Raw genomic sequence first — 24,207 nt, forward strand, 5'->3', positions numbered from 1 at the left:
CTTAATCTAGCCGTGACGGATCACATGACACCAAAGTCATGTTGGTCAGAAATAGGTGTGGAAATAACTCGGCCTGATAGGCTACCTGTGCCTTCTGGAGGGGAGCCATCCGGCAGCAGAGCACAGCGCTGCAGTTCCTACAGATCTCCAGGAAGATCTCCTTGTAGTTCCCCTGACTGGAGTCCTCCTGACTGGGCTTCAGCACCGCAGACAGGGTGGCCCCGTCGATGATCAGACCGTAGTCCACACAGTCAGCAGACAGACTGGGGACACACACACACAGAGATACACACGTTAACACACACAGTCTTTAACTAACCTTGTGGGGACACACAATTTATAACCATTCAAAATCCTATTTTCCCTAACTCCTAAACCTAAATCTAACCCTAACCGTAACCCCAAAACCTAACCTAACCCCCAACCCTAAACCTAATTCTAACCCTAATTATACCTTAACCCTAAACCCCCTAGACTACAAGATGAAATCCAGCCCAGTCACGGACCAGGATGTCTTGCTCCCAGGCAGACTAAATAACTTTTTTGCCCGCTTTGAGGACAATACAGTGCCACTGACACGGCCTGCAACGGAAACATGCGGTCTCTCCTTCACTGCAGCCGAGGTGAGTAAGACATTTAAACGTGTTAACCCTCGCAAGGCTGCAGGCCCAGACGGCATCCCCAGCCGCGCCCTCAGAGCATGCGCAGACCAGTGTGTTTACGGACATATTCAATCAATCCCTATACCAGTCTGCTGTTCCCACATGCTTCAAGAGGGCCACCATTGTTCCTGTTCCCAAGAAAGCTAAGGTAACTGAGCTAAACGACTACCGCCCCGTAGCACTCACTTCCGTCATCATGAAGTGCTTTGAAAGACTAGTCAAGGACCATATCACCTCCACCCTACCTGACACCCTAGACCCACTCCAATTTGCTTACCGCCCAAATAGGTCCACAGACGATGCAATCTCAACCACACTGCACACTGCCCTAACCCACCTGGACAAGAGGAATACCTATGTGAGAATGCTGTTCATCGACTACAGCTCGGCATTCAACACCATAGTACCCTCCAAGCTCGTCATCAAGCTCGAGACCCTGGGTCTCGACCCCGCCCTGTGCAACTGGGTACTGGACTTCCTGACGGGCCGCCCCCAGGTGGTGAGGGTAGGCAACAACATCTCCTCCCCGCTGATCCTCAACACGGGGGCCCCACAAGGGTGCGTTCTGAGCCCTCTCCTGTACTCCCTGTTCACCCACGACTGCGTGGCCACGCACGCCTCCAACTCAATCATCAAGTTTGCGGACGACACAACAGTGGTAGGCTTGATTACCAACAACGACGAGACGGCCTACAGGGAGGAGGTGAGGGCCCTCGGAGTGTGGTGTCAGGAAAATAACCTCACACTCAACGTCAACAAAACTAAGGAGATGATTGTGGACTTCAGGAAACAGCAGAGGGAACACCCCCTATCCACATCGATGGAACAGTAGTGGAGAGGGTAGCTAGTTTTAAGTTCCTCGGCATACACATCACAGACAAACTGAATTGGTCCACTCACACTGACAGCGTCGTGAAGAAGGCGCAGCAGCGCCTATTCAACCTCAGGAGGCTGAAGAAATTCGGCTTGTCACCAAAAGCACTCACAAACTTCTACAGATGCACAATCGAGAGCATCCTGGCGGGCTGTATCACCGCCTGGTACGGCAACTGCTCCGCCCTCAACCGTAAGGCTCTCCAGAGGGTAGTGAGGACTGCACAACGCATCACCGGGGGCAAACTACCTGCCCTCCAGGACACCTACACCACCCGTTGTTACAGGAAGGCCATAAAGATCATCAAGGACATCAACCACCCGAACCACTGCCTGTTCACCCCGCTATCATCCAGAAGGCGAGGTCAGTACAGGTGCATCAATGCTGGGACCGAGAGACTGAAAAACAGCTTCTATCTCAAGGCCATCAGACTGTTAAACAGCCACCACTAACACTGAGTGGCTGCTGCCAACACACTGTCATTGACACTGACCCAACTCCAGCCATTTTAATAATGGGAATTGATGGGAAATGATGTAAATATATCACTAGCCACTTTAAACAATGCTACCTTATATAATGTTACTTACCCTACATTATTCATCTCATATGCATACGTATATACTGTACTCTACATCATCGACTGCAACCTTATGTAACACATGTATCACTAGTCACTTTAACTATGCCACTTTGTTTACTTTGTCTACACACTCATCTCATATGTATATACTGTACTCGATACCATCTACTGTATGCTGCTCTGTACCATCACTCATTCATATATCCTTATGTACATGTTCCTCATCCCCTTACACTGTGTATAAGACAGTAGTTTTGGAATTGTTAGTTAGATTACTTGTTGGTTATCACTGCATTGTCGGAACTAGAAGCACAAGCATTTCGCTACACTCGCATTAACATCTGCTAACCATGTGTATGTGACAAATAAAATTTGATTTGATTTGATTTGAACAAAATGTCCCCAGTTGGTAAAATGTCTGTATGTTTACTATTCTTCTGGGGACTTCTGGTCCAAACAAGTATAGTTAAACACATCCAGGTGCACGTGTGTGTGTGTGTGTGTGTGTGTGTGTGTGTGTGTGTGTGTGTGTGTGTGTGTGTGTGTGTGTGTGTGTGTGTGTGTGTGTGTGTGTGTGTGTGTGTGTGTGTGTGTGTGTGTGTGTGTGTGTGTGTGTTGGGATCCCGGCACCCACCCTGAGAAGGTGTCTCTGGTCATGCTACCATGCTGTCTGAGTACAGTTTTACTCAGGTCAAACAGAACGTCATGTAGACTCTGTTCCTCGGTGCGTTTGGTGGTCAGCTCCAGTATCTGTGTGGAGCGGCGGAACAGCTTGCTAGCGTAACAAGTAGCCGCCGCCGTCTCCATCTTGTCTCCGGTCAGCACCCACACCTTCATCCCAGCCTTCTGGAGAGACTCGATGGTGTCTGCTGCCTTGTCCTGGAGCCTGGAGAACAGGCAACATAAAGTCAGGCAGCAGTCAATGGAGCAACGCTGTACATGGTCATCGACAGTCAATGGGGAAACGCTGTACATGGTCATCAGCAGTCAATGGGACAACGCTGTACATGGTCATCAACAGTCAATGGGGAAACGCTGTACATGGTCATCAACAGTCAATGGGGAAACGCTGTACATGGTCATCAACAGTCAATGGGGAAACGCTGTACATGGTCATCAGCAGTCAATGGGACAACGCTGTACATGGTCATCAACAGTTTATGGGGAAACTCTGTACATGGTCATCAGCAGTCAATGGGACAACGCTGTACATGGTCATCAGCAGTCAATGGAGCAACGCGGTGCATGGTCATTAGCAGTCAATGGAACAACGCTGTACATGGTCATTAGCAGTCAATGGAACAACGCTGTACATGGTCATCAGCAGTCAATGGAACAGCGCTGTGCATGGTCATCAGCAGTCAATGGGGAAAAGCTGTACATGGTCATCAGCAGTCAATGGGGCAACGCTGTACATGGTCATCAGCAGTCAATGGAGCAACGCTGTACATGGTCATCAGCAGTCAATGGGGAAACGCTGTACATGGTCATCAGCAGTCAATGGGGCAACGCTGTACATGGTCATCAGCAGTCAATGGAACAATGCTGTACATGGTCATCAGCAGTCAATGGAACAGCGCTGTACATGGTCATCAACAGTCAATGGGGAAACGCTGTACATGGTCATTAGCAGTCAATGGAACAACGCTGTACATGGTTATTAGCAGTCAATGGAACAACGCTGTACATGGTCATTAGCAGTCAATGGAACAACGCTGTACATGGTCATCAGCAGTCAATGGAGCAACGCTGTACATGGTCATCAGCAGTCAATGGGGAAACGCTGTACATGGTCATCAGCAGTCAATGGAACAACGCTGTACATGGTAATCAGCAGTCAATGGAGCAACGCTGTACATGGTCATCAGCAGTCAATGGAACAACGCTGTACATGGTCATCAGCAGTCAATGGGGAAACGCTGTACATGGTCATCAGCAGTCAATGGAGCAACGCTGTACATGGTCATCAGCAGTCAATGGAACAACGCTGTACATGGTCATCAGCAGTCAATGGGGAAACGCTGTACATGGTCATCAGCAGTCAATGGAGCAACGCTGTACATGGTCATCAGCAGTCAATGGAACAACGCTGTACATGGTCATCAGCAGTCAATGGAACAACGCTGTACATGGTCATTAGCAGTCAATGGGGCAACGTTGTACATGGTCATTTGCAGTCAATGGTACCACGCTGTACATGGTCATCAGCAGTCAATGGAACAACGCTGTACATGGTCATCAGACTGAATGCTGCATTCTGTCAATCTTTCAATAGTTTTTCAAAATCTCTAATTCTACCACATCCATACAGAGCAGAGATGATTTGTTCAGGATTACAATAAAATCAGAATGGAATGGTGCAGACACAAACAGTTTAGAATAAAAGTAGAATGGAATGGTACAGACACAAACAGTTTAGAATACAAGTAGAATGGAATGGTACAGATACAAACAGTTTAGAATACAAGTAGAATGGAATGGTGCAGACACACACAGTTAAGAATACAAGTAGAATGGAATGGTGCAGACACACACAGTTAAGAATACAAGTAGAATGGAATGGTGCAGACACAAACAGTTTAGAATAAAAGTAGAATGGAATGGTACAGACACAAACAGTTTAGAATACAAGTAGAATGGAATGGTGCAGACACACACAGTTAAGAATACAAGTAGAATGGAATGGTGCAGACACACACAGTTAAGAATACAAGTAGAATGGAATGGTGCAGACACAAACAGTTTAGAATAAAAGTAGAATGGAATGGTACAGACACAAACAGTTTAGAATACAAGTAGAATGGAATGGTGCAGACACACACAGTTAAGAATACAAGTAGAATGGAATGGTGCAGACACACACAGTTAAGAATACAAGTAGAATGGAATGGTGCAGACACAAACAGTTTAGAATAAAAGTAGAATGGAATGGTACAGACACAAACAGTTTAGAATACAAGTAGAATGGAATGGTACAGACACAAACAGTTTAGAATACAAGTAGAATGGAATGGTGCAGACACAAACAGTTTAGAATAAAAGTAGAATGGAATGGTACAGACACAAACAGTTTAGAATACAAGTAGAATGGAATGGTACAGACACAAACAGTTTAGAATACAAGTAGAATGGAATGGTGCAGACACACACAGTTTAGAATACAAGTAGAATGGAATGGTGCAGATACAAACAGTTTAGAATACAAGTAGAATGGAATGGTGCAGACACACACAGTTTAGAATAAAAGTAGAATGGAATGGTACAGACACAAACAGTTTAGAATAAAAGTAGAATGGAATGGTGCAGACACACACAGTTTAGAATAAAAGTAGAATGGAATGGTGCAGACACACACAGTTTAGAATAAAAGTAGAATGGAATGGTGCAGACACAAACAGTTTAGAATACAAGTAGAATGGAATGGTGCAGACACAAACAGTTTAGAATACAAGTAGAATGGAATGGTGCAGACACAAACAGTTTAGAATACAAGTAGAATGGAATGGTGCAGACACAAACAGTTTAGAATAAAAGTAGAATGGAATGGTGCAGACACAAACAGTTTAGAATACAAGTAGAATGGAATGGTGCAGACACAAACAGTTTAGAATAAAAGTAGAATGGAATGGTGCAGACACAAACAGTTTAGAATACAAGTAGAATGGAATGGTGCAGACACACACAGTTTAGAATAAAAGTAGAATGGAATGGTGCAGACACAAACAGTTTAGAATAAAAGTAGAATGGAATGGTGCAGACACAAACAGTTTAGAATAAAAGTAGAATGGAATGGTGCAGACACAAACAGTTTAGAATAAAAGTAGAATGGAATGGTGCAGACACAAACAGTTTAGAATAAAAGTAGAATGGAATGGTGCAGACACAAACAGTTTAGAATAAAAGTAGAATGGAATGGTGCAGACACAAACAGTTTAGAATAAAAGTAGAATGGAATGGTGCAGACACAAACAGTTTAGAATAAAAGTAGAATGGAATGGTGCAGACACAAACAGTTTAGAATAAAAGTAGAATGGAATGGTGCAGACACACACAGTTTAGAATAAAAGTAGAATGGAATGGTGCAGACACAAACAGTTTAGAATAAAAGTAGAATGGAATGGTGCAGACACAAACAGTTTAGAATAAAAGTAGAATGGAATGGTGCAGACACACACAGTTTAGAATAAAAGTAGAATGGAATGGTGCAGACACAAACAGTTTAGAATAAAAGTAGAATGGAATGGTGCAGACACACACAGTTTAGAATAAAAGTAGAATGGAATGGTGCAGACACACACAGTTAAGAATACAAGTAGAATGGAATGGTGCAGACACACACAGTTAAGAATACAAGTAGAATGGAATGGTGCAGACACACACAGTTAAGAATACAAGTAGAATGGAATGGTGCAGACACAAACAGTTTAGAATAAAAGTAGAATGGAATGGTGCAGACACACACAGTTAAGAATACAAGTAGAATGGAATGGTGCAGACACACACAGTTAAGAATACAAGTAGAATGGAATGGTGCAGACACACACAGTTAAGAATACAAGTAGAATGGAATGGTGCAGACACAAACAGTTTAGAATAAAAGTAGAATGGAATGGTGCAGACACACACAGTTAAGAATACAAGTAGAATGGAATGGTGCAGACACAAACAGTTTAGAATACAAGTAGAATGGAATGGTGCAGACACAAACAGTTTAGAATAAAAGTAGAATGGAATGGTGCAGACACAAACAGTTTAGAATAAAAGTAGAATGGAATAGTGCAGACACACACAGTTTAGAATACAAGTAGAATGGAATGGTGCAGATACAAACAGTTTAGAATACAAGTAGAATGGAATGGTGCAGACACACACAGTTTAGAATAAAAGTAGAATGGAATGGTACAGACACAAACAGTTTAGAATAAAAGTAGAATGGAATGGTGCAGACACACACAGTTTAGAATAAAAGTAGAATGGAATGGTGCAGACACAAACAGTTTAGAATAAAAGTAGAATGGAATGGTGCAGACACACACAGTTTAGAATAAAAGTAGAATGGAATGGTGCAGATACAAACAGTTTAGAATAAAAGTAGAATGGAATGGTGCAGACACAAACAGTTTAGAATAAAAGTAGAATGGAATGGTGCAGACACACACAGTTTAGAATAAAAGTAGAATGGAATGGTGCAGACACACACAGTTAAGAATACAAGTAGAATGGAATGGTGCAGACACACACAGTTAAGAATACAAGTAGAATGGAATGGTGCAGACACAAACAGTTTAGAATAAAAGTAGAATGGAATGGTGCAGACACACACAGTTAAGAATACAAGTGGAATGGAATGGTGCAGACACACACAGTTAAGAATACAAGTAGAATGGAATGGTGCAGACACAAACAGTTTAGAATACAAGTAGAATGGAATGGTGCAGACACAAACAGTTTAGAATAAAAGTAGAATGGAATGGTGCAGACACAAACAGTTTAGAATACAAGTAGAATGGAATGGTGCAGACACACACAGTTTAGAATAAAAGTAGAATGGAATGGTGCAGACACACACAGTTTAGAATACAAGTAGAATGGAATGGTGCAGATACAAACAGTTTAGAATACAAGTAGAATGGAATGGTGCAGACACACACAGTTTAGAATAAAAGTAGAATGGAATGGTACAGACACAAACAGTTTAGAATAAAAGTAGAATGGAATGGTGCAGACACACACAGTTTAGAATAAAAGTAGAATGGAATGGTGCAGACACAAACAGTTTAGAATAAAAGTAGAATGGAATGGTGCAGACACATACAGTTTAGAATACAAGTAGAATGGAATGGTGCAGACACATACAGTTTAGAATACAAGTAGAATGGAATGGTGCAGACACACACAGTTTAGAATAAAAGTAGAATGGAATGGTGCAGACACAAACAGTTTAGAATACAAGTAGAATGGAATGGTGCAGACACACACAGTTTAGAATAAAAGTAGAATGGAATGGTGCAGATACAAACAGTTTAGAATACAAGTAGAATGGAATGGTGCAGACACACACAGTTTAGAATAAAAGTAGAATGGAATGGTGCAGACACAAACAGTTTAGAATAAAAGTAGAATGGAATGGTGCAGACACATACAGTTTAGAATACAAGTAGAATGGAATGGTGCAGACACACACAGTTTAGAATAAAAGTAGAATGGAATGGTGCAGACACAAACAGTTTAGAATACAAGCAGAATGGAATGGTGCGGACACAAACAGTTTAGAATACAAGTAGAATGGAATGGTGCGGACACAAACAGTTTAGAATACAAGTAGAATGGAATGGTGCGGACACAAACAGTTTAGAATACAAGTAGAATGGAATGGTGCGGACACAAACAGTTTAGAATACAAGTAGAATGGAATAGTACAGACACAAACATTTCAGAATAAAAGCAGAATGGAATGGTACAGACACAAACAGTTTAGATAGAATACAAGTAGAATGGAATGGTGCAGACACAAACAGTTTCGAATACAAGTAGAATGTTATGGTGCAGACACAAACAGTTCAGAATAAAAGTCCTATGGAATGGTGCAGACACAAACAGTTTAGATAGAATACAAGTAGAATGGAATGGTGCAGACACAAACAGTTTAGAATACAAGTAGAATGGAATGGTGCAGACACAAACAGTTTAGATAGAATACAAGTAGAATGGAATGGTGCAGACACAAACAGTTTAGAATACAAGTAGAATGGAATGGTGCAGACACAAACAGTTTAGAATACAAGTAGAATGGAATGGTACAGATACAAACAGTTTAGAATAAAAGTAGAATGGAATGGTGCAGACACAAACAGTTTAGAATACAAGTAGAATGGAATGGTACAGACACAAACAGTTTCGAATACAAGTAGAATGTTATGGTGCAGACACATACAGTTTAGAATACAAGTCCTATGGAATGGTGCAGACACAAACAGTTCAGAATAAAAGTCCTATGGAATGGTGCAGACACAAACAGTTCAGAATAAAAGTCCTATGGAATGGTGCAGACACAAACAGTTTGTAATAAATGTCCTACACCAACTATCACCAGTAAGATACCGTTGTCAAAATGTAGTGTTGTTCTGTTTTACATTGTAAAAGTATCACTCACTATCTAAATGTAGTTAAGTCCAGCATAGTCATGGCCAAAAGTTGAGAATGACACATACATTTTCACAAAGTTTGTATGATGGCAATTTGCACATACTCCAGAATGTTATGATGAATTCAGATGAATTGCAATTAATTGCAAAATCCCCCCAAACATTTCCACTGCATTTCAGCCCTGCCACAAAAGGACCAGCTGAAATCATGTCAGTGATTCTCTCGTTAACACAGGTGTGAGTTTTGACGAGGACAAGGCTGGAGATCACTCTGTCATGCTGATTGAGTTCAAATAAAAGACTGGAAGCTTCAAAAGGAGGGTGGTGCTTGGAATCATCGTTCTTTCTCTGTCAACCATGGTTACCTGGAAGGAAACATGTGCTGTCATCATTGCTTTGTACAAAAAGGGCTTCACAGGCAAGGATATTGCAGCCAGTAAGATTGCATCTAAATCAACCATTCATCGGATCATCTCAAGAACTTCAAGGAGAGTGGTTCAATTGTTGTGAAGAAGGCTTCAGGGTGCACAAGAAAGTCCAGCAAACGCCAGGACCGTCTCCTAAAGTTGATTCAGCTGCGGGATCGGGGCACCACCAGTGCAGAGCTTGCTCAGGAATGGCAGCAGTGCATCTGAGTGAACAGTGAGTGGATGAGTGAGTGCATCTGCACGCACAGTGAGGCAAATACTTTTGAAGGGTGGCCTGGTGTCAAGAAAGGCAGCAAAGAAACCACGTCTCTCCAGGAAAAACATCAGGGACATACTGATATTCTACAAAATGTACAGGGATTGGACTGCTGAGGACTGGACTGCTGAGGACTGGGGTAACGTCCTTTTCTCTGATGAATCCCCTTTCCGATTGTTTGGGCCATCCGGAAAAAAGCTTGTCCAGAGAAGACGAGGTGAGCGCTACCATCAGTCCTGTGTCATGCCAACAATAAAGCATCCTGAGACCATTCATGTGTTTGGTTGCTTCCCAGCCAAGGGAGTGGCCTCACTCACAATTTTGCCTAAGAACACAGCCATGAATAAAGAATTAGTACCAACACATCCTCCGAGAACAACTTCTCCCAACCATCCAGGAACAGTTTGGTGACGAACATGGCCTTTTCCAGCATGATGGAGCACTTTGCCATAAGGCAAAAGTGATAACTAAGTGGCTCGGGGAACAAAACATCGATATTTTGGGTCCATGGCCAGGAAACTCCCCAGACCTTGATCCCATTGAGAACTTGTGGTCAATCCTCAAGAGGCGGGAGGACAAACAAAAACCCACGAATTCTGACAAACTCCAAACATTGATTATGCAAGAATTGGCTGCCATCAGTCAGGATGTGGCCCAGAAGTTAATTGACAGTATGCCAGGGCGGATTGCAGAGGTCTTGAAAAAGAAGGGTCAACACTGCAAATATTGACTCTTTACATCAACTTCATGTAATTGTCAATAAAAGCCTTTGACACTTATGAAATTCTTGAAATTATACTTTAGTATTCTGTAGTAACATCTGACAAAAATATATAAAGACACTGAAGCAGCATACTTTGTGAAAATTTATATTTGTGTCATTCTCAATACCTTTGGCCACAACTGTACACAGGAGGCTGGTGGCACCTTAATTGGGGAGGACGGGCTCGTGGTAATGGCCGGAGCGGAATTAGTGGAATGGTATCAAATACATGAAATGTGGGGTTTCCATTCTCTCCGTTAGAGCCAATATTATGGGCCGTCCTCCCCTCAGCAGCCTCCGCTGGCACAGTCAATTGGCTTTGGGGTGTTGAGCTGGAGTGTGTTGGGGGAGCTGGTTTGTTGCAGCAGCAGCCCAACGTCACCGAGCAGGGAAGTCTATAACATTGCTGCAGTGCAGTTAGGATTCACAGCTCCCTACACCGCTGCTGCCTGCCAACCAGCTAATTACTACCACAGCCCAGGAGTCACAGACAAACACACAGACGGATGGAAAAACAAACGGACAGAAAGACACACACACACACACACACACACACGTACACTCATCAACATACACACACAAAAACAGATGTAAAGGAATATGGTGAGACTAAAACACTACACACTCACTAACACACAGAAGGACAGATAGAGAAGTGTGTGAGAGAAAGGCAAAGTGATGGGCTGTGACTGAATCTATTTAATGGGGCAGAAGCCGACCTGATACCAGAGTAAAACCTCTGGTGCTTCAGCATGACGTCTGTGCTGACAGACTGAAGAGCAGCAAGAGACCCCACTTCATCGGCTGCTATGGATGTCTGGCAGAGATCAATAACAGTGGAACTCTAATGTGGTTATCAGCTCATTAGCTGGCTGCACTGGGGACTCACACACACAACATATTGACTGACTGATTACTGAAGCTACTGTTCATCTTAAACCTGAGAGACTGCAGCTTACTAATATTTCTGGTTCACAGGCTGCTTTGGAAAAGAACACGAACCATCATTACAGGAATGGTCAGCCCTATAGTTCAACAATGTGATTCGTTCAACAGCTAACATCATTACAGGAATGGTCAGCCCTATAGTTCAACAATGTGATTCGTTCAATAGCTAACATCCTAGACCGGGTCAGTGAGTCCGATTGTCATTCATTAACTATGCAAACTAGGGCTTGGAGAGTGAGGTTGACTTTCAGTTGAATCAAATCAAATTGTATTAGTCACATGCGCCGAATACAACAGTGAAATGCCCCTAACCAACAGTGAAATGCCCCTAACCAACAGTGAAATGCCCCTAACCAACAGTGAAATGCCCCTAACCAACAGTGAAATGCCCCTAACCAACAGTGAAATGCCCCTAACCAACAGTGAAATGCCCCTAACCAACAGTGAAATGCCCCTAACCAACAGTGCAGTTTCGAAAAATATGGAAAAGAATAAGAGATAAAAGTAACAAGTAATTAAAGATCAGCAGTAAAATAAAAACTCCACAGTTGCTAATCTACTCCGTCTCTCTAGCCCCATACATTGTTAGCTCTAAAGAGAGTTGCCCTTAATATAACTCTTCTGTTCAGAATATAGAAATATAATTAGTAGAAGCAATAGATCTAAAATCCACAAGATAGTGGTTCTGATTCTATGTTGTGATTCTAGATCGGTACCTGTCCTCGACAGCGGTGGCCCCATGAATATATAAATAGAATTGGGTAGAAAAGACAATGTAGATTGTATGATTCTACGCTGCTGTGGTCCCAGAATGTTACCTGTCCTCCACGGCGGTGGCCCCCAGCAGTACGAAGTCCTTCTCAATGAGGTCATAGGCCTCGGCCAGCTTCCTGTCTCGGTCCTGCAGGGCCAGCTTGGCGCTGTTCAGCAGGTGACATGTCTCCTCATACTGAGCCACGCTCAACTTTCTGTAGGCTACGCACAGTGTCCGTAGGCCCTCCTGAAGAGAGAAAGAGAAATAGAGAGAGCGAGAGATAATTATGTTATGCTTTGATATGATTACTGGACACGGATGTTGCAGTTAACAAATATTCCACTGTTCTGTTAGCTTTTTTCCCCATTAAAAACAGTCAATGACATCATTGTGGGGTCCAAAAATGTAATTGTCTGCATCATTTCCAATCCCCCATATATTTTTTGGGTAAATATACATACACACCTATATAGACATACAATCCTTTATTATTATTCCCCGCAAACCCTACCACCGATCCCCCAATTGGAGTAAACTAATAAACACTTCGGCTTTTACCTTATATTTATCTTTTTTTTGTGTGAATTTTTACCCCTTTTTCGTGGTACCCAATTGTTGTAGTAGCTACTATCTTGTCTCATCGCTACAACTCTACGGGCTCGGGAGAGATGAAGGTTGAAAGTCCTGCGTCCTCCGATACACAAACCAACCAGCCGTACTGCTTGTTAACACAGCGCACAACCAACCCGGAAGCCAGCCGCACCAATGTGCCGGAGGAAACACCGTGTACCTGGCAACCTTGGTTAGCGCTCACTGCGCCCGGCCCCCCACAGCGGTCGCTGGTGCGCGATGAGACATCCCTACCGATCAAGCCCTCCCTAACCCGGGCGACGCCCCACGGACCTCCCGGTCGCGGCCGGTTACGACAGAGCCTGGGCGCGAACCCAGGGACTCTGATGGCACAGCTGGCGCTGCAGTACAGCACCCTTAACCACTGTGCGCCACCCGGGAGGCTTCATTTATACATCTTATACACATTTTACATACACAGTCTATTTTACAATAGTTATTTTATTGTTTGTTTTTAGTCCTTCCTCTATATCTGATGTCCATCCAGTTTGTTTTCTATTTGTAACTGTGCTATTTCGCAAACGTTCTTAACCTATATACATTTTACAGACCCCGTATGTTCTTCATGTATTATATTGCTATTAGTCCCACCCTTCAGCTCCATTCAACCTCTCCCATCTATCTCTCAACATCATCCATTTTAGATTTCTATTTGCCATATATTGTTCAACTGTGCTGTGATGCTTCACAAACGACTTGAACCTTTCTATTCTCATAGATTCTACAGATTGTAAATTAAAAATAAGCATTTTTGCTAAAATAATAATTATATTATTGATTGATTGACTATGGCTTTTCAAATCACCCAGTATTGCTGTCTGTAGCGTTAGTTCTAGGCAAATGTTGCAATTCTTCAGCCATTCCTGGACCTGTGACCTAAAACGAGCTACATATGGACAATACCAAAATAAATGATCTAATGACTCTGCCTCCTCACAGCAGAATCTGCAGAGCTGGGAAGATTGTATTCCCCATATATATATATATATATATATATATATATATATATATATATATATATATATATATATATATATATATATATATATATATATATATATATATATAACATTCAATTAGTTGCAAGAATTTTGTATAGTAATTTAAATTGAAATATTTGAAGTTTTGCATCCGGCGTTGTTCTGCGTATCAGTTCATAAACCACGTGCCATGGAATGGGTACATCGAAAATCTCTCCCCAACTATTTTGCAATTTATATGGCACAGCGATCAGTTTTTTGGTCCTTAAATTAAATTGGCATATGTTTTTATTGATCACACTTTTCTTTAACCATTTAAGTTATTTAATACAGGGCCGACATACAAGTTCCTTACTTTTGCCCCTTCTACTTGCCTCTTCCATTTTTGTGGTAATGCTGCAATTAGTTGGTTGTAATTTTGGGTAGAGCAGACATTTCCATGTGTCTGTTAGCTGCATGTGTGACATAACTCCACCAGTCCTGTCTATGATATTCACTAAAATTATACCTTTTTAAGAATGTCTTCGAAAAATACAGTTTTTTTAATCAATTAGTATCTTTGAATTTAACCACAATATTTGCTGTATTATTTGTTCGGTCTTTTCTGGTGGATTAAACTGAAATTGCAACCAACTTTCTAAGGCTTGTTTAAAAAATAACGGTATTTTGGAGATTATTTTCTTTTCAAACAACCGAAAGTGAGCCGGTGTAATCTGAATAAAGGGGAAAAGGCCCTTCTTGAACATAGAATGAAACATTCTTACCAATTTACTAGAGAACCAGTTTGGATTTAAGTATAACTTTTGTATGACTGATGCCTTTAGTGAGAGGTCGAATGCTTTAATATTGAATCATTTCTCCCCACCAAATTCATATTCGTTATATAAATCATATCAAATCAAATGTATTTGTCACATACACATGGTTAGCAGATGTTAATGCGAGTGTAGCGAAATGCTTGTGCTTCTAGTTCCGACAATGCAGTAATAACCAACGAGTAATCTAACTTAACAATTCCAAAACTACGACCTTATACACACGTGTAAAGGGATAAAGAATATGTACATAAAGATATATGAATGAGTGATGGTACAGAACGGCATAGGCAAGATGCAGTAGATGGTATCGTGTACAGTATATACATATGAGATGAGTAATGTAGGGTATGTAAACAAAGTGGCATAGTTTAAAGTGGCTAGTGATACACGCATTACATAAAGATGCAGTAGATGATAGAGTACAGTATATACATATACATATGAGATGGATAATGTAGGGTATGTAAACATTATATTAAGTAGCATTGTTTAAAGTGGCTAGTGATATATTTTACATCAATTTCCATTAATTCCCATTATTAAAGTGGCTGGAGTTGAGTCAGTGTGTTGGCAGCAGCCACTCAATGTTAGTGGGCCCTTTTCATTTTATCTGGCTTGCCGTTCCAAATCAAATGGAATATTTTATGTTCATATCATTTAAAAAGCAGGTCACTAGGTGTATGCAAAACCATAAGCAAATAGGTAAACTGTGATATAACTAAAGAATTAATCAGGGTGATTTTTCCACAAATAGACAGGTATTTTCCTTTCCATGGTAGCAAGATCTATTTTTTGATAACTTTCTATAAAAATGTATTGGAGTGAGATCATTTCTTAATTTTGGGATTTGTATACCGAGTATGTCCACATCTCCGTCAGACCCTTTTATTGGGTAACTACATGGTAATGTAAAATTTGCATTTTTTTAGTGATCCAATATGTAAAATTATCATAATTTGTTTTTAATCCAGAGAGAATAGCAAAAGTATCTAGATCCTCAATGAGGCCGTGGAGAGACTCTAATTGTGGGTTTAAAAGAAAACACGAATCATCAGCGTACAACGAAACCTTGGTTTTTAAACCACAGCTTTCTAATCCCTTAATATTACTGTTTGATCTAATTTTAACAGCTAACATTTCGATGGCAATAATAAATAGATATGCCGATAGTGGACAACCTTGTTTTACTCCTCTAGAGAGTTTCAAACTTTCTGAGATGTAGCCATTATTTACTATTTTACACCTAGGGTTACTATACATAACTTTAACCCATTTTATAAGAGATTCTCCAAAATTGAAATATTCTAGGCATTTATATATAAACTCCAGTCATACTTTATCAAAAGCCTTTTCAAAATCAGCTATGAAAACCAGGCCTGGTGTCCCTGATATTTCATAGTATTATATTGTTTCCAGTACTTGTCTTATATTATCTCCAATGTATCATCCATGTAAAAAACCTGTCTGATTAGGATGAATAATATCTGACAATACTTTTTTAATTCTATGCACCAAGCATTTTGCTAGGATTTTTAAATCACAACACTGAAGTGTAAGAGGTCTCCAATTTTTTTTAATGGACTGGATCTTTATATATACCACCACCTGTTTCAGTAATAATGATATCAGACCTTCTTGTTGAGTGTCTGATAATCTACCATTTATATAGGAGTGGTTAAAACATGCTAATCCTGGTCCTTTGAGTATATAAAAAAAGTTTTGTATACTTCCACTGGTATGCCTTCCAGCCCTGGAGTTTTCCCATCCTTAAAGACCCCAATTGCATCAAGCAGTTCCTCCTCTGTAATTTGGCCTTCACATGAGTCTTTCTGTACAGATGTTAATTTTACAAAATTATTAGGAAAAAAATCATACAATTAGTTTCAGTCAGTGGAGATGGAGGAGCCTGAAATGAAAACTTATTCTTAAAGTACTTTACTTCCTCTTTCAAAATATAATTTGGTGAATCATGCGTGACTCCATTTGTAACAAGTTTTAATTTTTTTTTAAATTGGTAGCATTTCTATATTGAAGATTGAAAAATAATTTGGTGTATTTTCCCCATATTCCTGTCGCGCTTTGGTCATTGTATTTTGTGTGTTATATGTTTGGGTAGGCCAGGGTGTGACATGGGTTTATATGTTGTTTTTGTTATATGTTTGGGTATGCCAGGGTGTGACATGGGTTTATATGTTGTTTTTGTTATATGTTTGGGTAGGCCAGGGTGTGACATGGGTTTATATGTTGTTTTTGTTATATGTTTGGGTAGGCCAGGGTGTGACATGGGTTTATATGTTGTTTTTGTTATATGTTTGGGTAGGCCAGGGTGTGACATGGGTTTATATGTTGTTTTTGTTATATGTTTGGGTAGGCCAGGGTGTGACATGGGTTTATATGTTGTTTTTGTTATATGTTTGGGTAGGCCAGGGTGTGACATGGGTTTATATGTTGTTTTTGTTATATGTTTGGGTAGGCCAGGGTGTGACATGGGTTTATATGTTGTTTTTGTTATATGTTTGGGTAGGCCAGGGTGTGACATGGGTTTATATGTTGTTTTTGTTATATGTTTGGGTAGGCCAGGGTGTGACATGGGTTTATATGTTGTTTTTGTTATATGTTTGGGTAGGCCAGGGTGTGACATGGGTTTATATGTTGTTTGTGTTATATGTTTGGGTAGGCCAGGGTGTGACATGGGTTTATATGTTGTTTTTGTTTGTTGTTTTTCATATTGGGGTTTGTAGTATTTGGGATCGCGGCTAATTAGGGGTGTTGTATAGGCTTGGCTGCCTGAGGCGATTCTCAATTGGAGTCAGGTGCTTCGCGTTGTCTCTGATTGGGAACCGTATTTAGGCAGCCTGACTTTCGCTTTGTATTTTGTGGGTGTTTGTACCTGTCTCTGTGTAGTAGTCACCAGATAGGCTGTAATTAATTTCACATTTCGTTTGTTGTTTTCGTATTTCAGTTATTTCATGTACCGTCTTATCATTCATTAAAGTCATGAGTAACCTACACGCTGCATTTCGGTCTGACTCTCTTCATTCAACAGACGAAAGCCGTTACAGAAACATCCACCCCTCACGGACCGAGCAGCGTGTGAACTGGCAGGAGCTAAAGGAGGACGTTATGGACGGTAGAGGCATGGAGTATACGACGTGGGAAGAAATCGACAGGTGGGCGGCCGACCCAGAGCGAGTGCAGGAGCCCACCTGGGATTCCCTGCAGCAGTGCGAAGAGGGCTATAGACGAATGGAGTCGAAAAGGAAAACACGGCGACGCAGAGCGAAAACCGAAAGTAACCCCCAAATATTTATTAGGGGAGAGCGCAGAGAGAGAGTGGCTGAGTCAGGAGTCAGACCTGAGCCTACTCTCCCTGTTAATCGTGAAGAGCAGTTGCAGTGGGAGAGGCTGCACCACTTGGAGAATTGGACATGGGAGGAGGAATTAGACGGTAAGGGACCCTGGGCTCAGCCTGGAGAATATCGCCGTCCCAAGGAAGAAATAGAAGCAGCTAAAGCGGAGAGGCGCAGGTATGAGGAGGCAGCACAGCGACGCGATTGGAAGCCGGAAAAGCAGCCCAAAAAAAATATTGGGTGGGGGCTAGAAGGGAGAATAGTTATGCCAGGTAGGAGACCTGCGCAAACTCCCTGTGCTCACTGTTGGGCTAGAGAGACCGGGCAGGCACCGTGTTATGCTATGGAGCGCACGGTGTTTCCAGTGCGGGTGCAGAGCCAGGTGCGGCACATACCAGCCCTTCCTATTGGCCGGGCTAGAGTGGGCATCGAGCCAGGTAAGCTTGGGCAGGCTCGGAGCTCAAGAGCTCCAGTGCGCCTGCACGGTCCGGTCTATCCAGAGCCACCTCTACACACCAGTCCTCCGGTAGCAGCTCCCCGCACCAGGCTTCCTGTGCGTGTCCTCGATCCAGTACCACCAGTTCCAGCACCACGCACCAGGCCTCCAGTGCGCCTCGCCTGTTTAGCGCAGCCAGAACCTTTCTCCTCTCCTGCGCTGCCGGAGTCTGCCGTCTGCCCAGCGCCGCCAGTCAGCCCAGCTCCACCAGTGCTCCCAGTCTGTCCAGCGCCGCCAGTGCTCCCAGTCTGCCCAGCGCCGCCAGTGCTCCCAGTCTGCCCAGCGCCGCCAGTGCTCCCAGTCTGCCCAGCGCCGCCAGTGCTCCCAGTCTGCCCAGCGCCGCCAGTCTGCCCAGCGCCGCCAGTCTACCCAGCGCCGCCAGACAACCAGTCTCTTCCAGATCTGCCAGACAACCTGACTCTTCCAGTTCCGCCAGCCAGCCAGGATTTACCGGAGCCTACTATCTGCCTGAGCTTCCTCTCAGTACTGGGCTTCCTCTCAGTACTGGGCTTCCTCTCAGTACTGGGCTTCCCCTCAGTACCAGGCTTCCCCTCAGTCCCGGGCTGCTTCGGTCCCGAGCTGCCCCTCTGTCCCGAGCTGCCCCTCTGTCCCGGGCTGCCCCTCTGTCCCGGGCTGCCCCTCTGTCCCGGGCTGCCCCTCTGTCCCGGGCTGCCCCTCTGTCCCGAGCTGCCCCTCTGTCCTGAGATGCCCCTCTATCCTGAGATGCCCCTCTGTCACGAGCTGCTCCTCAGTTATGTGGGGATCTGGGTGAGGACTATTAGGCCATGGTCGGCGGAGAAGGAGGATTATCCCAGGACGCGAAGGGGAGGAAATAGGACATTTATGGAGTGGGGTCCACTTCCCGAGCCAGAACCGCCACCATGGACAGACGCCCACCCGGACCCTCCCTATGCTCTTGAGGTGCGTGTCCGGGAGTCCGCACCTTAGGGGGGGGGTTCTGTCAAGCCTTGGTCATTGTATTTTGTGTTTTTGTTATATGTTTGGGTAGGCCAGGGTGTGACATATGTTGTTTTTCGTATTGGGGTTTGTAGCATTTGGGATCGCGGCTAATTAGGGGTGTTGTATAGGCTTGGCTGCCTGAGGCGATTCTCAATTGGAGTCAGGTGCTTCGCGTTGTCTCTGATTGGGAACCGTATTTAGGCAGCCTGACTTTCGCTTTGTATTTTGTGGGTGTTTGTACCTGTCTCTGTGTAGTAGTCACCAGATAGGCTGTAATTAGATTCACGTTTCGTTTGTTGTTTTCGTATTTCAGTTATTTCATGTACCGTTTTCATTCATTAAAGTCATGAGTAACCTACACGCTGCATTTCGGTCTGACTCTCTTCTTACAACAGACGAACGTCGTTACAATTCCATCCAGTTCGCTTTATTTTTATAATCTATTACACTGGATCTTTCTTGAATAAGTTCCTCCATTTCTTTTTGTTTTTCCTCCAAACTTATTCTGTGCCTCTGTGGTACCGTTTTTATTGCTATCTAACTGTACTGTTAGTCCTTCAATTTCCTTTGTTAATATGGACTCTTGATCTAAATTGCCTTTGTTTTATAGATGAGTACTGAATTGCATGGCCTCTAAAGGCACACTTAAACGTGTCCCATACAATAAGGGGATCTGCTGTACCTATGTTATGTCTGAAAATGTCCGTTATAAATTCTTCTGTCCTAGATCTAAACAATTTATCATCTAGTAGGCTTTGATTAAATTTCCAATATCCTCGCCTACGTGGAAATTCCGTAAGAGTAATATATATGCCAATTATGTGATGATCCGACCGCATTCTGTCCCCTATCAACTCTTTTTAAAACTTTTGGTGCCAGAGAAAATGACATAAGAAAGTAATCAAGACGACTAGCTTGATTAAGCCTCCGCCGTGTATATCTCACTAGGTCAGGGAATTTAAGTCTCCATATATCCACTAATTCCAATATATCCATGACATTCATGATTTCCTTAAGTGCCTGAGGGTGATAGTTTGTAGTGTGATTTCCTTTACGGTCCATAGAGGTATTTAAGACCGTATTAAAATCTCCCACCATAATAATAGAGTCTAGTGTTGCTTGTAGAGTTGATAAATTCTTATATATATTTTCAAAGAAGCTTGGATCATAATTGTTATGACCGTATGGGTTAATAAGCCATATCTGTTTATTGTCCAATAACATATTCAAAATAATCCATCTACCTTGATGATCTGTTTGGACAATTTGCACATTTGGATCAAAATTACTGTTAATTAAAACCATCACCCCTTTTGCCTATGGGAGAAATATATTTCGCCCCCCCAGTTATTTTTCCACAAAACTTCATCTAAAATTATTGAATGGGTTTCCTGTAAACAATAGATATTATATTCCTTCTCTTTTATCCAGCTAAATACTGATCGTCTTTTCTTATTATCTGCTAGGCCATTACAATTATAACTGGCTATACTTATTTCACCACTTACCATAATGAGACACAACTTTCAATTCTATTTATCATAATACATATATATATTTTTATTTTACCTTTATTTAACTAGGCAAGTCAGTTAAGAACATATTCTTATTTTCAATGACAGCCTAGGAACAGTGGGTTAACTGCCTGTTCAGGGGCAGAATGACAGATTTGTACCTTGTCAGCTCGGGGGTTTGAACTTGCAACTTTCTGGTTACTAGTCCAACACTAACCACTAGGCTATCCTGCCGCCCCATATGTTTGTAAACGTACCATTAAAAAGTAACATGATGATTGAGTGTCTATATAGCTGTACCATGATCTTTGCATTGCTACTAAGTAAACCTCCAATTGGTCCCCACCATTTCACCCGCTAAAAGCCCTCCTCATCCCGAGCTGGGCCGTCATCCCAATGCCTGGCAGACCAAAAGAGCACACAGTGCCATTTACCAAATTGAAGTAGATTAACTGCCAAATGCATTTCCATCGCCCTCACCTCGATTTGTATTATATATAGCTGTGGATCATCCTCTATTGTCCCTAACATCTTTTACTCCTTCTCAACAGTTGTGGGATACACACATACACCCACACACACTCAACTCTTTCCCCCCACACAACCATAAACTCACATTCTCAACAGTTGCACCATCCCAGAGCCCAACTCAAGAAAGGTCCTGATTTACAAATGCACTTACTGTTGCAGCTGTATGAGAAGGCCTGCAAGACTGTGCAAAAAAAAATGGGCAGAAATTGAGAGATTTTATGAACCATTGTCACGTCCTAGATGATGGAGGTCAAATGTACACCTTTTCCCTGAAACACCCACAACACGTTCCCCCGTATTGACCATATTCCCAAGTATCTCATGCAGTCAGACTTTAGATTTTGTGCCACCAGGGTCACAATAATATACCCCCTCTCTGAATGTCCGAGTGTGACCCCCTCCCCATGGCTTACTGCAGCTAGTGTTGCCTGCACTGCCACTGCCTGGGTGGGGGCACCCCACCGGAATCCCCACCGGCTAGGTACAAGGTCATCAAGGTACTCATTAGCAGCTTTGAGAATTTCCTTGTATAGTATGTTCTCCCTTTAGGGGGCTTTGGCTTTGCAGGACCAACCCTGCCAAGCAGGCTCAGAATCTTGAGGGGGCAGTGCTGCTCTTGGTCTCTGACCGCATTCTGGCTGCATACATACCGCTTTCAGCAGGCCATAAAACAGTTAGGGACTTCTCCTTAGTATCCGGATCATTCAGGTGGGTGTCTAGGGTATAGGGTTGTGGCATTAAATACCATTAAATTAGGATCATAAATAAATAATTAGATATAATTTATTTTAAAAATGTAGTTCCCCATGATAGAACAATAAATAAATCAAATGTATAATTTATTTTAAAACTGTTCCACCATGATAGGACAATAAATAAATAAGACGTATAATTAATTCTAAAAGTATATCCATCATCTGAACAACATTGAAAGCTCTCTCATACCCCGGCTCACAGCAATACATTGGTTCTGGGATATGTGGCAGTAGACTTAAGACCTTGACCTTTCACATAAGCAAACACACGCACACACACACACACACAAACACACACAAACACGCACATGAACAGTGAGACCTCAGTTCTGACATTCTCTCAGCGCCAGTCTGGTTCACACCAGCATCACCGCTGGCCATCCCATTGTAACGTAACCAGGGAAACACATTCTCCCTGACAGTCAACAGAAACGGGTCGGCACCGCTGCCAACGGCAACCCAAACTGCATCCACAATTATGTCATCCTTGGCAACCAGCCTGTCCTGATTGGAGAGATTGGGCCAGAGCCGCGGACACACAGGGATCAGTAGACTACCTCCACGTTGGCACCAAACACTACATAATGACAGTCAATCACCATCTCAGTTACATTCCATATACAACTTGGAACTTTTGGTGGCCAACATCTTAAGTAAAGACACTACCACTAAAGGATACAAGAATCCGTTAGCATTTAGCAGGGTCTACCATACAGCCATATGACAATATACACCTCAAGCAAAGCAAAAATGAAAGTGAAAAATGCATTTGAGGTCAGAAACTCTGGAAGTCTGATTTTGGAGCTACTTTATGACAACGGCCTCTAGTGTCTGATAGTGGCTGTATGTGTGTGTGTGTGTGTGTGTGTGTGTGTGTGTGTGTGTGTGTGTGTGTGTGTGTGTGTGTGTGTGTGTGTGTGTGTGTGTGTGTGTGTGTGTGTGTGTGTGTGTGTGTGTGTGTGTGTGTGTGTGTGTGTGTGTGTGTGTGTGTGTGTGTGTGTCCTTACCACAGCGTTGTGCTCCACTCTGGCTTTGACCTGCTCCACCTTGCCAGAGATCACCCTGGGGAAGATGGAGGAGTCGGCCCCTTTACAGAACAGGTAGTACTCCCCTGTGGACAACCACACAGTTAAAACAGGTTCCTCATTAGCAGAGAGAAGCATCATTAGTTTGCAGCAGTGAGGGCAGACAACACTAGAGATGTTCCTCAGTGAGACTGACTCTACCGTCATTAGTATGCCTTCTGCCTGTTGACCTCCTAGCACATATATGGCCCACACACACACAGAATAATGACTGGGTTGCCATAGTAATGACTGCTTTCATCTATAAAAAGCACCAGCCACTCCCATACAGATACATCTAGTTTCTATGTTCTAGCATCATAATGGTAGTAATTCTACTATAGTACAGTACCTCTAGTTTCTGTGTTCTAGTATTATAATGGTAGTAATTCTACTATAGTACAGTACCTCTAGTTTCTGTGTTCTAGTATTATAATGGTAGTAATTCTACTATAGTACAGTACCTCTAGATTCTGTGTTCTAGTATTATAATGGTAGTAATTCTACTATAGTACAGTACCTCTAGATTATGTGTTCTAGTATTATAATGGTAGTAATTGTACTATAGTACAGTACCTCTAGATTATGTGATCTAGTATTATAATGGTAGTAATTCTACTATAGTACAGTACCTCTAGATTATGTGTTCTAGTATTATAATGGTAGTAATTCTACTATAGTACAGTACCTCTAGAT

At 42.4% G+C, this 24,207-nt stretch overlaps 1 protein-coding gene across 4 annotated transcripts in view; it reads right to left on the bottom strand.

Annotated features, from left to right (window-relative positions):
- Window positions 1-24,207, bottom strand: part of LOC124007627 (phospholipid-transporting ATPase IH-like) — a 118,840-nt gene that overhangs the window by 32,288 nt on the left and 62,345 nt on the right. For all 4 annotated transcript variants that reach the window (XM_046318265.1, XM_046318264.1, XM_046318266.1 and 1 more), the window contains exons 16-19: window positions 23,455-23,558; window positions 12,478-12,659; window positions 2,754-3,005; window positions 86-263 (exon numbers count right to left, since the gene is read on the bottom strand). In XM_046318265.1, the coding sequence (XP_046174221.1) occupies window positions 86-263; window positions 2,754-3,005; window positions 12,478-12,659; window positions 23,455-23,558 (716 nt within the window). The remainder of the gene's footprint in view (window positions 1-85; window positions 264-2,753; window positions 3,006-12,477; window positions 12,660-23,454; window positions 23,559-24,207) is intronic.

This window comes from Oncorhynchus gorbuscha, linkage group LG21 (genome assembly GCF_021184085.1).
Source record: "Oncorhynchus gorbuscha isolate QuinsamMale2020 ecotype Even-year linkage group LG21, OgorEven_v1.0, whole genome shotgun sequence".
Lineage (NCBI taxonomy): Eukaryota > Metazoa > Chordata > Actinopteri > Salmoniformes > Salmonidae > Oncorhynchus > Oncorhynchus gorbuscha.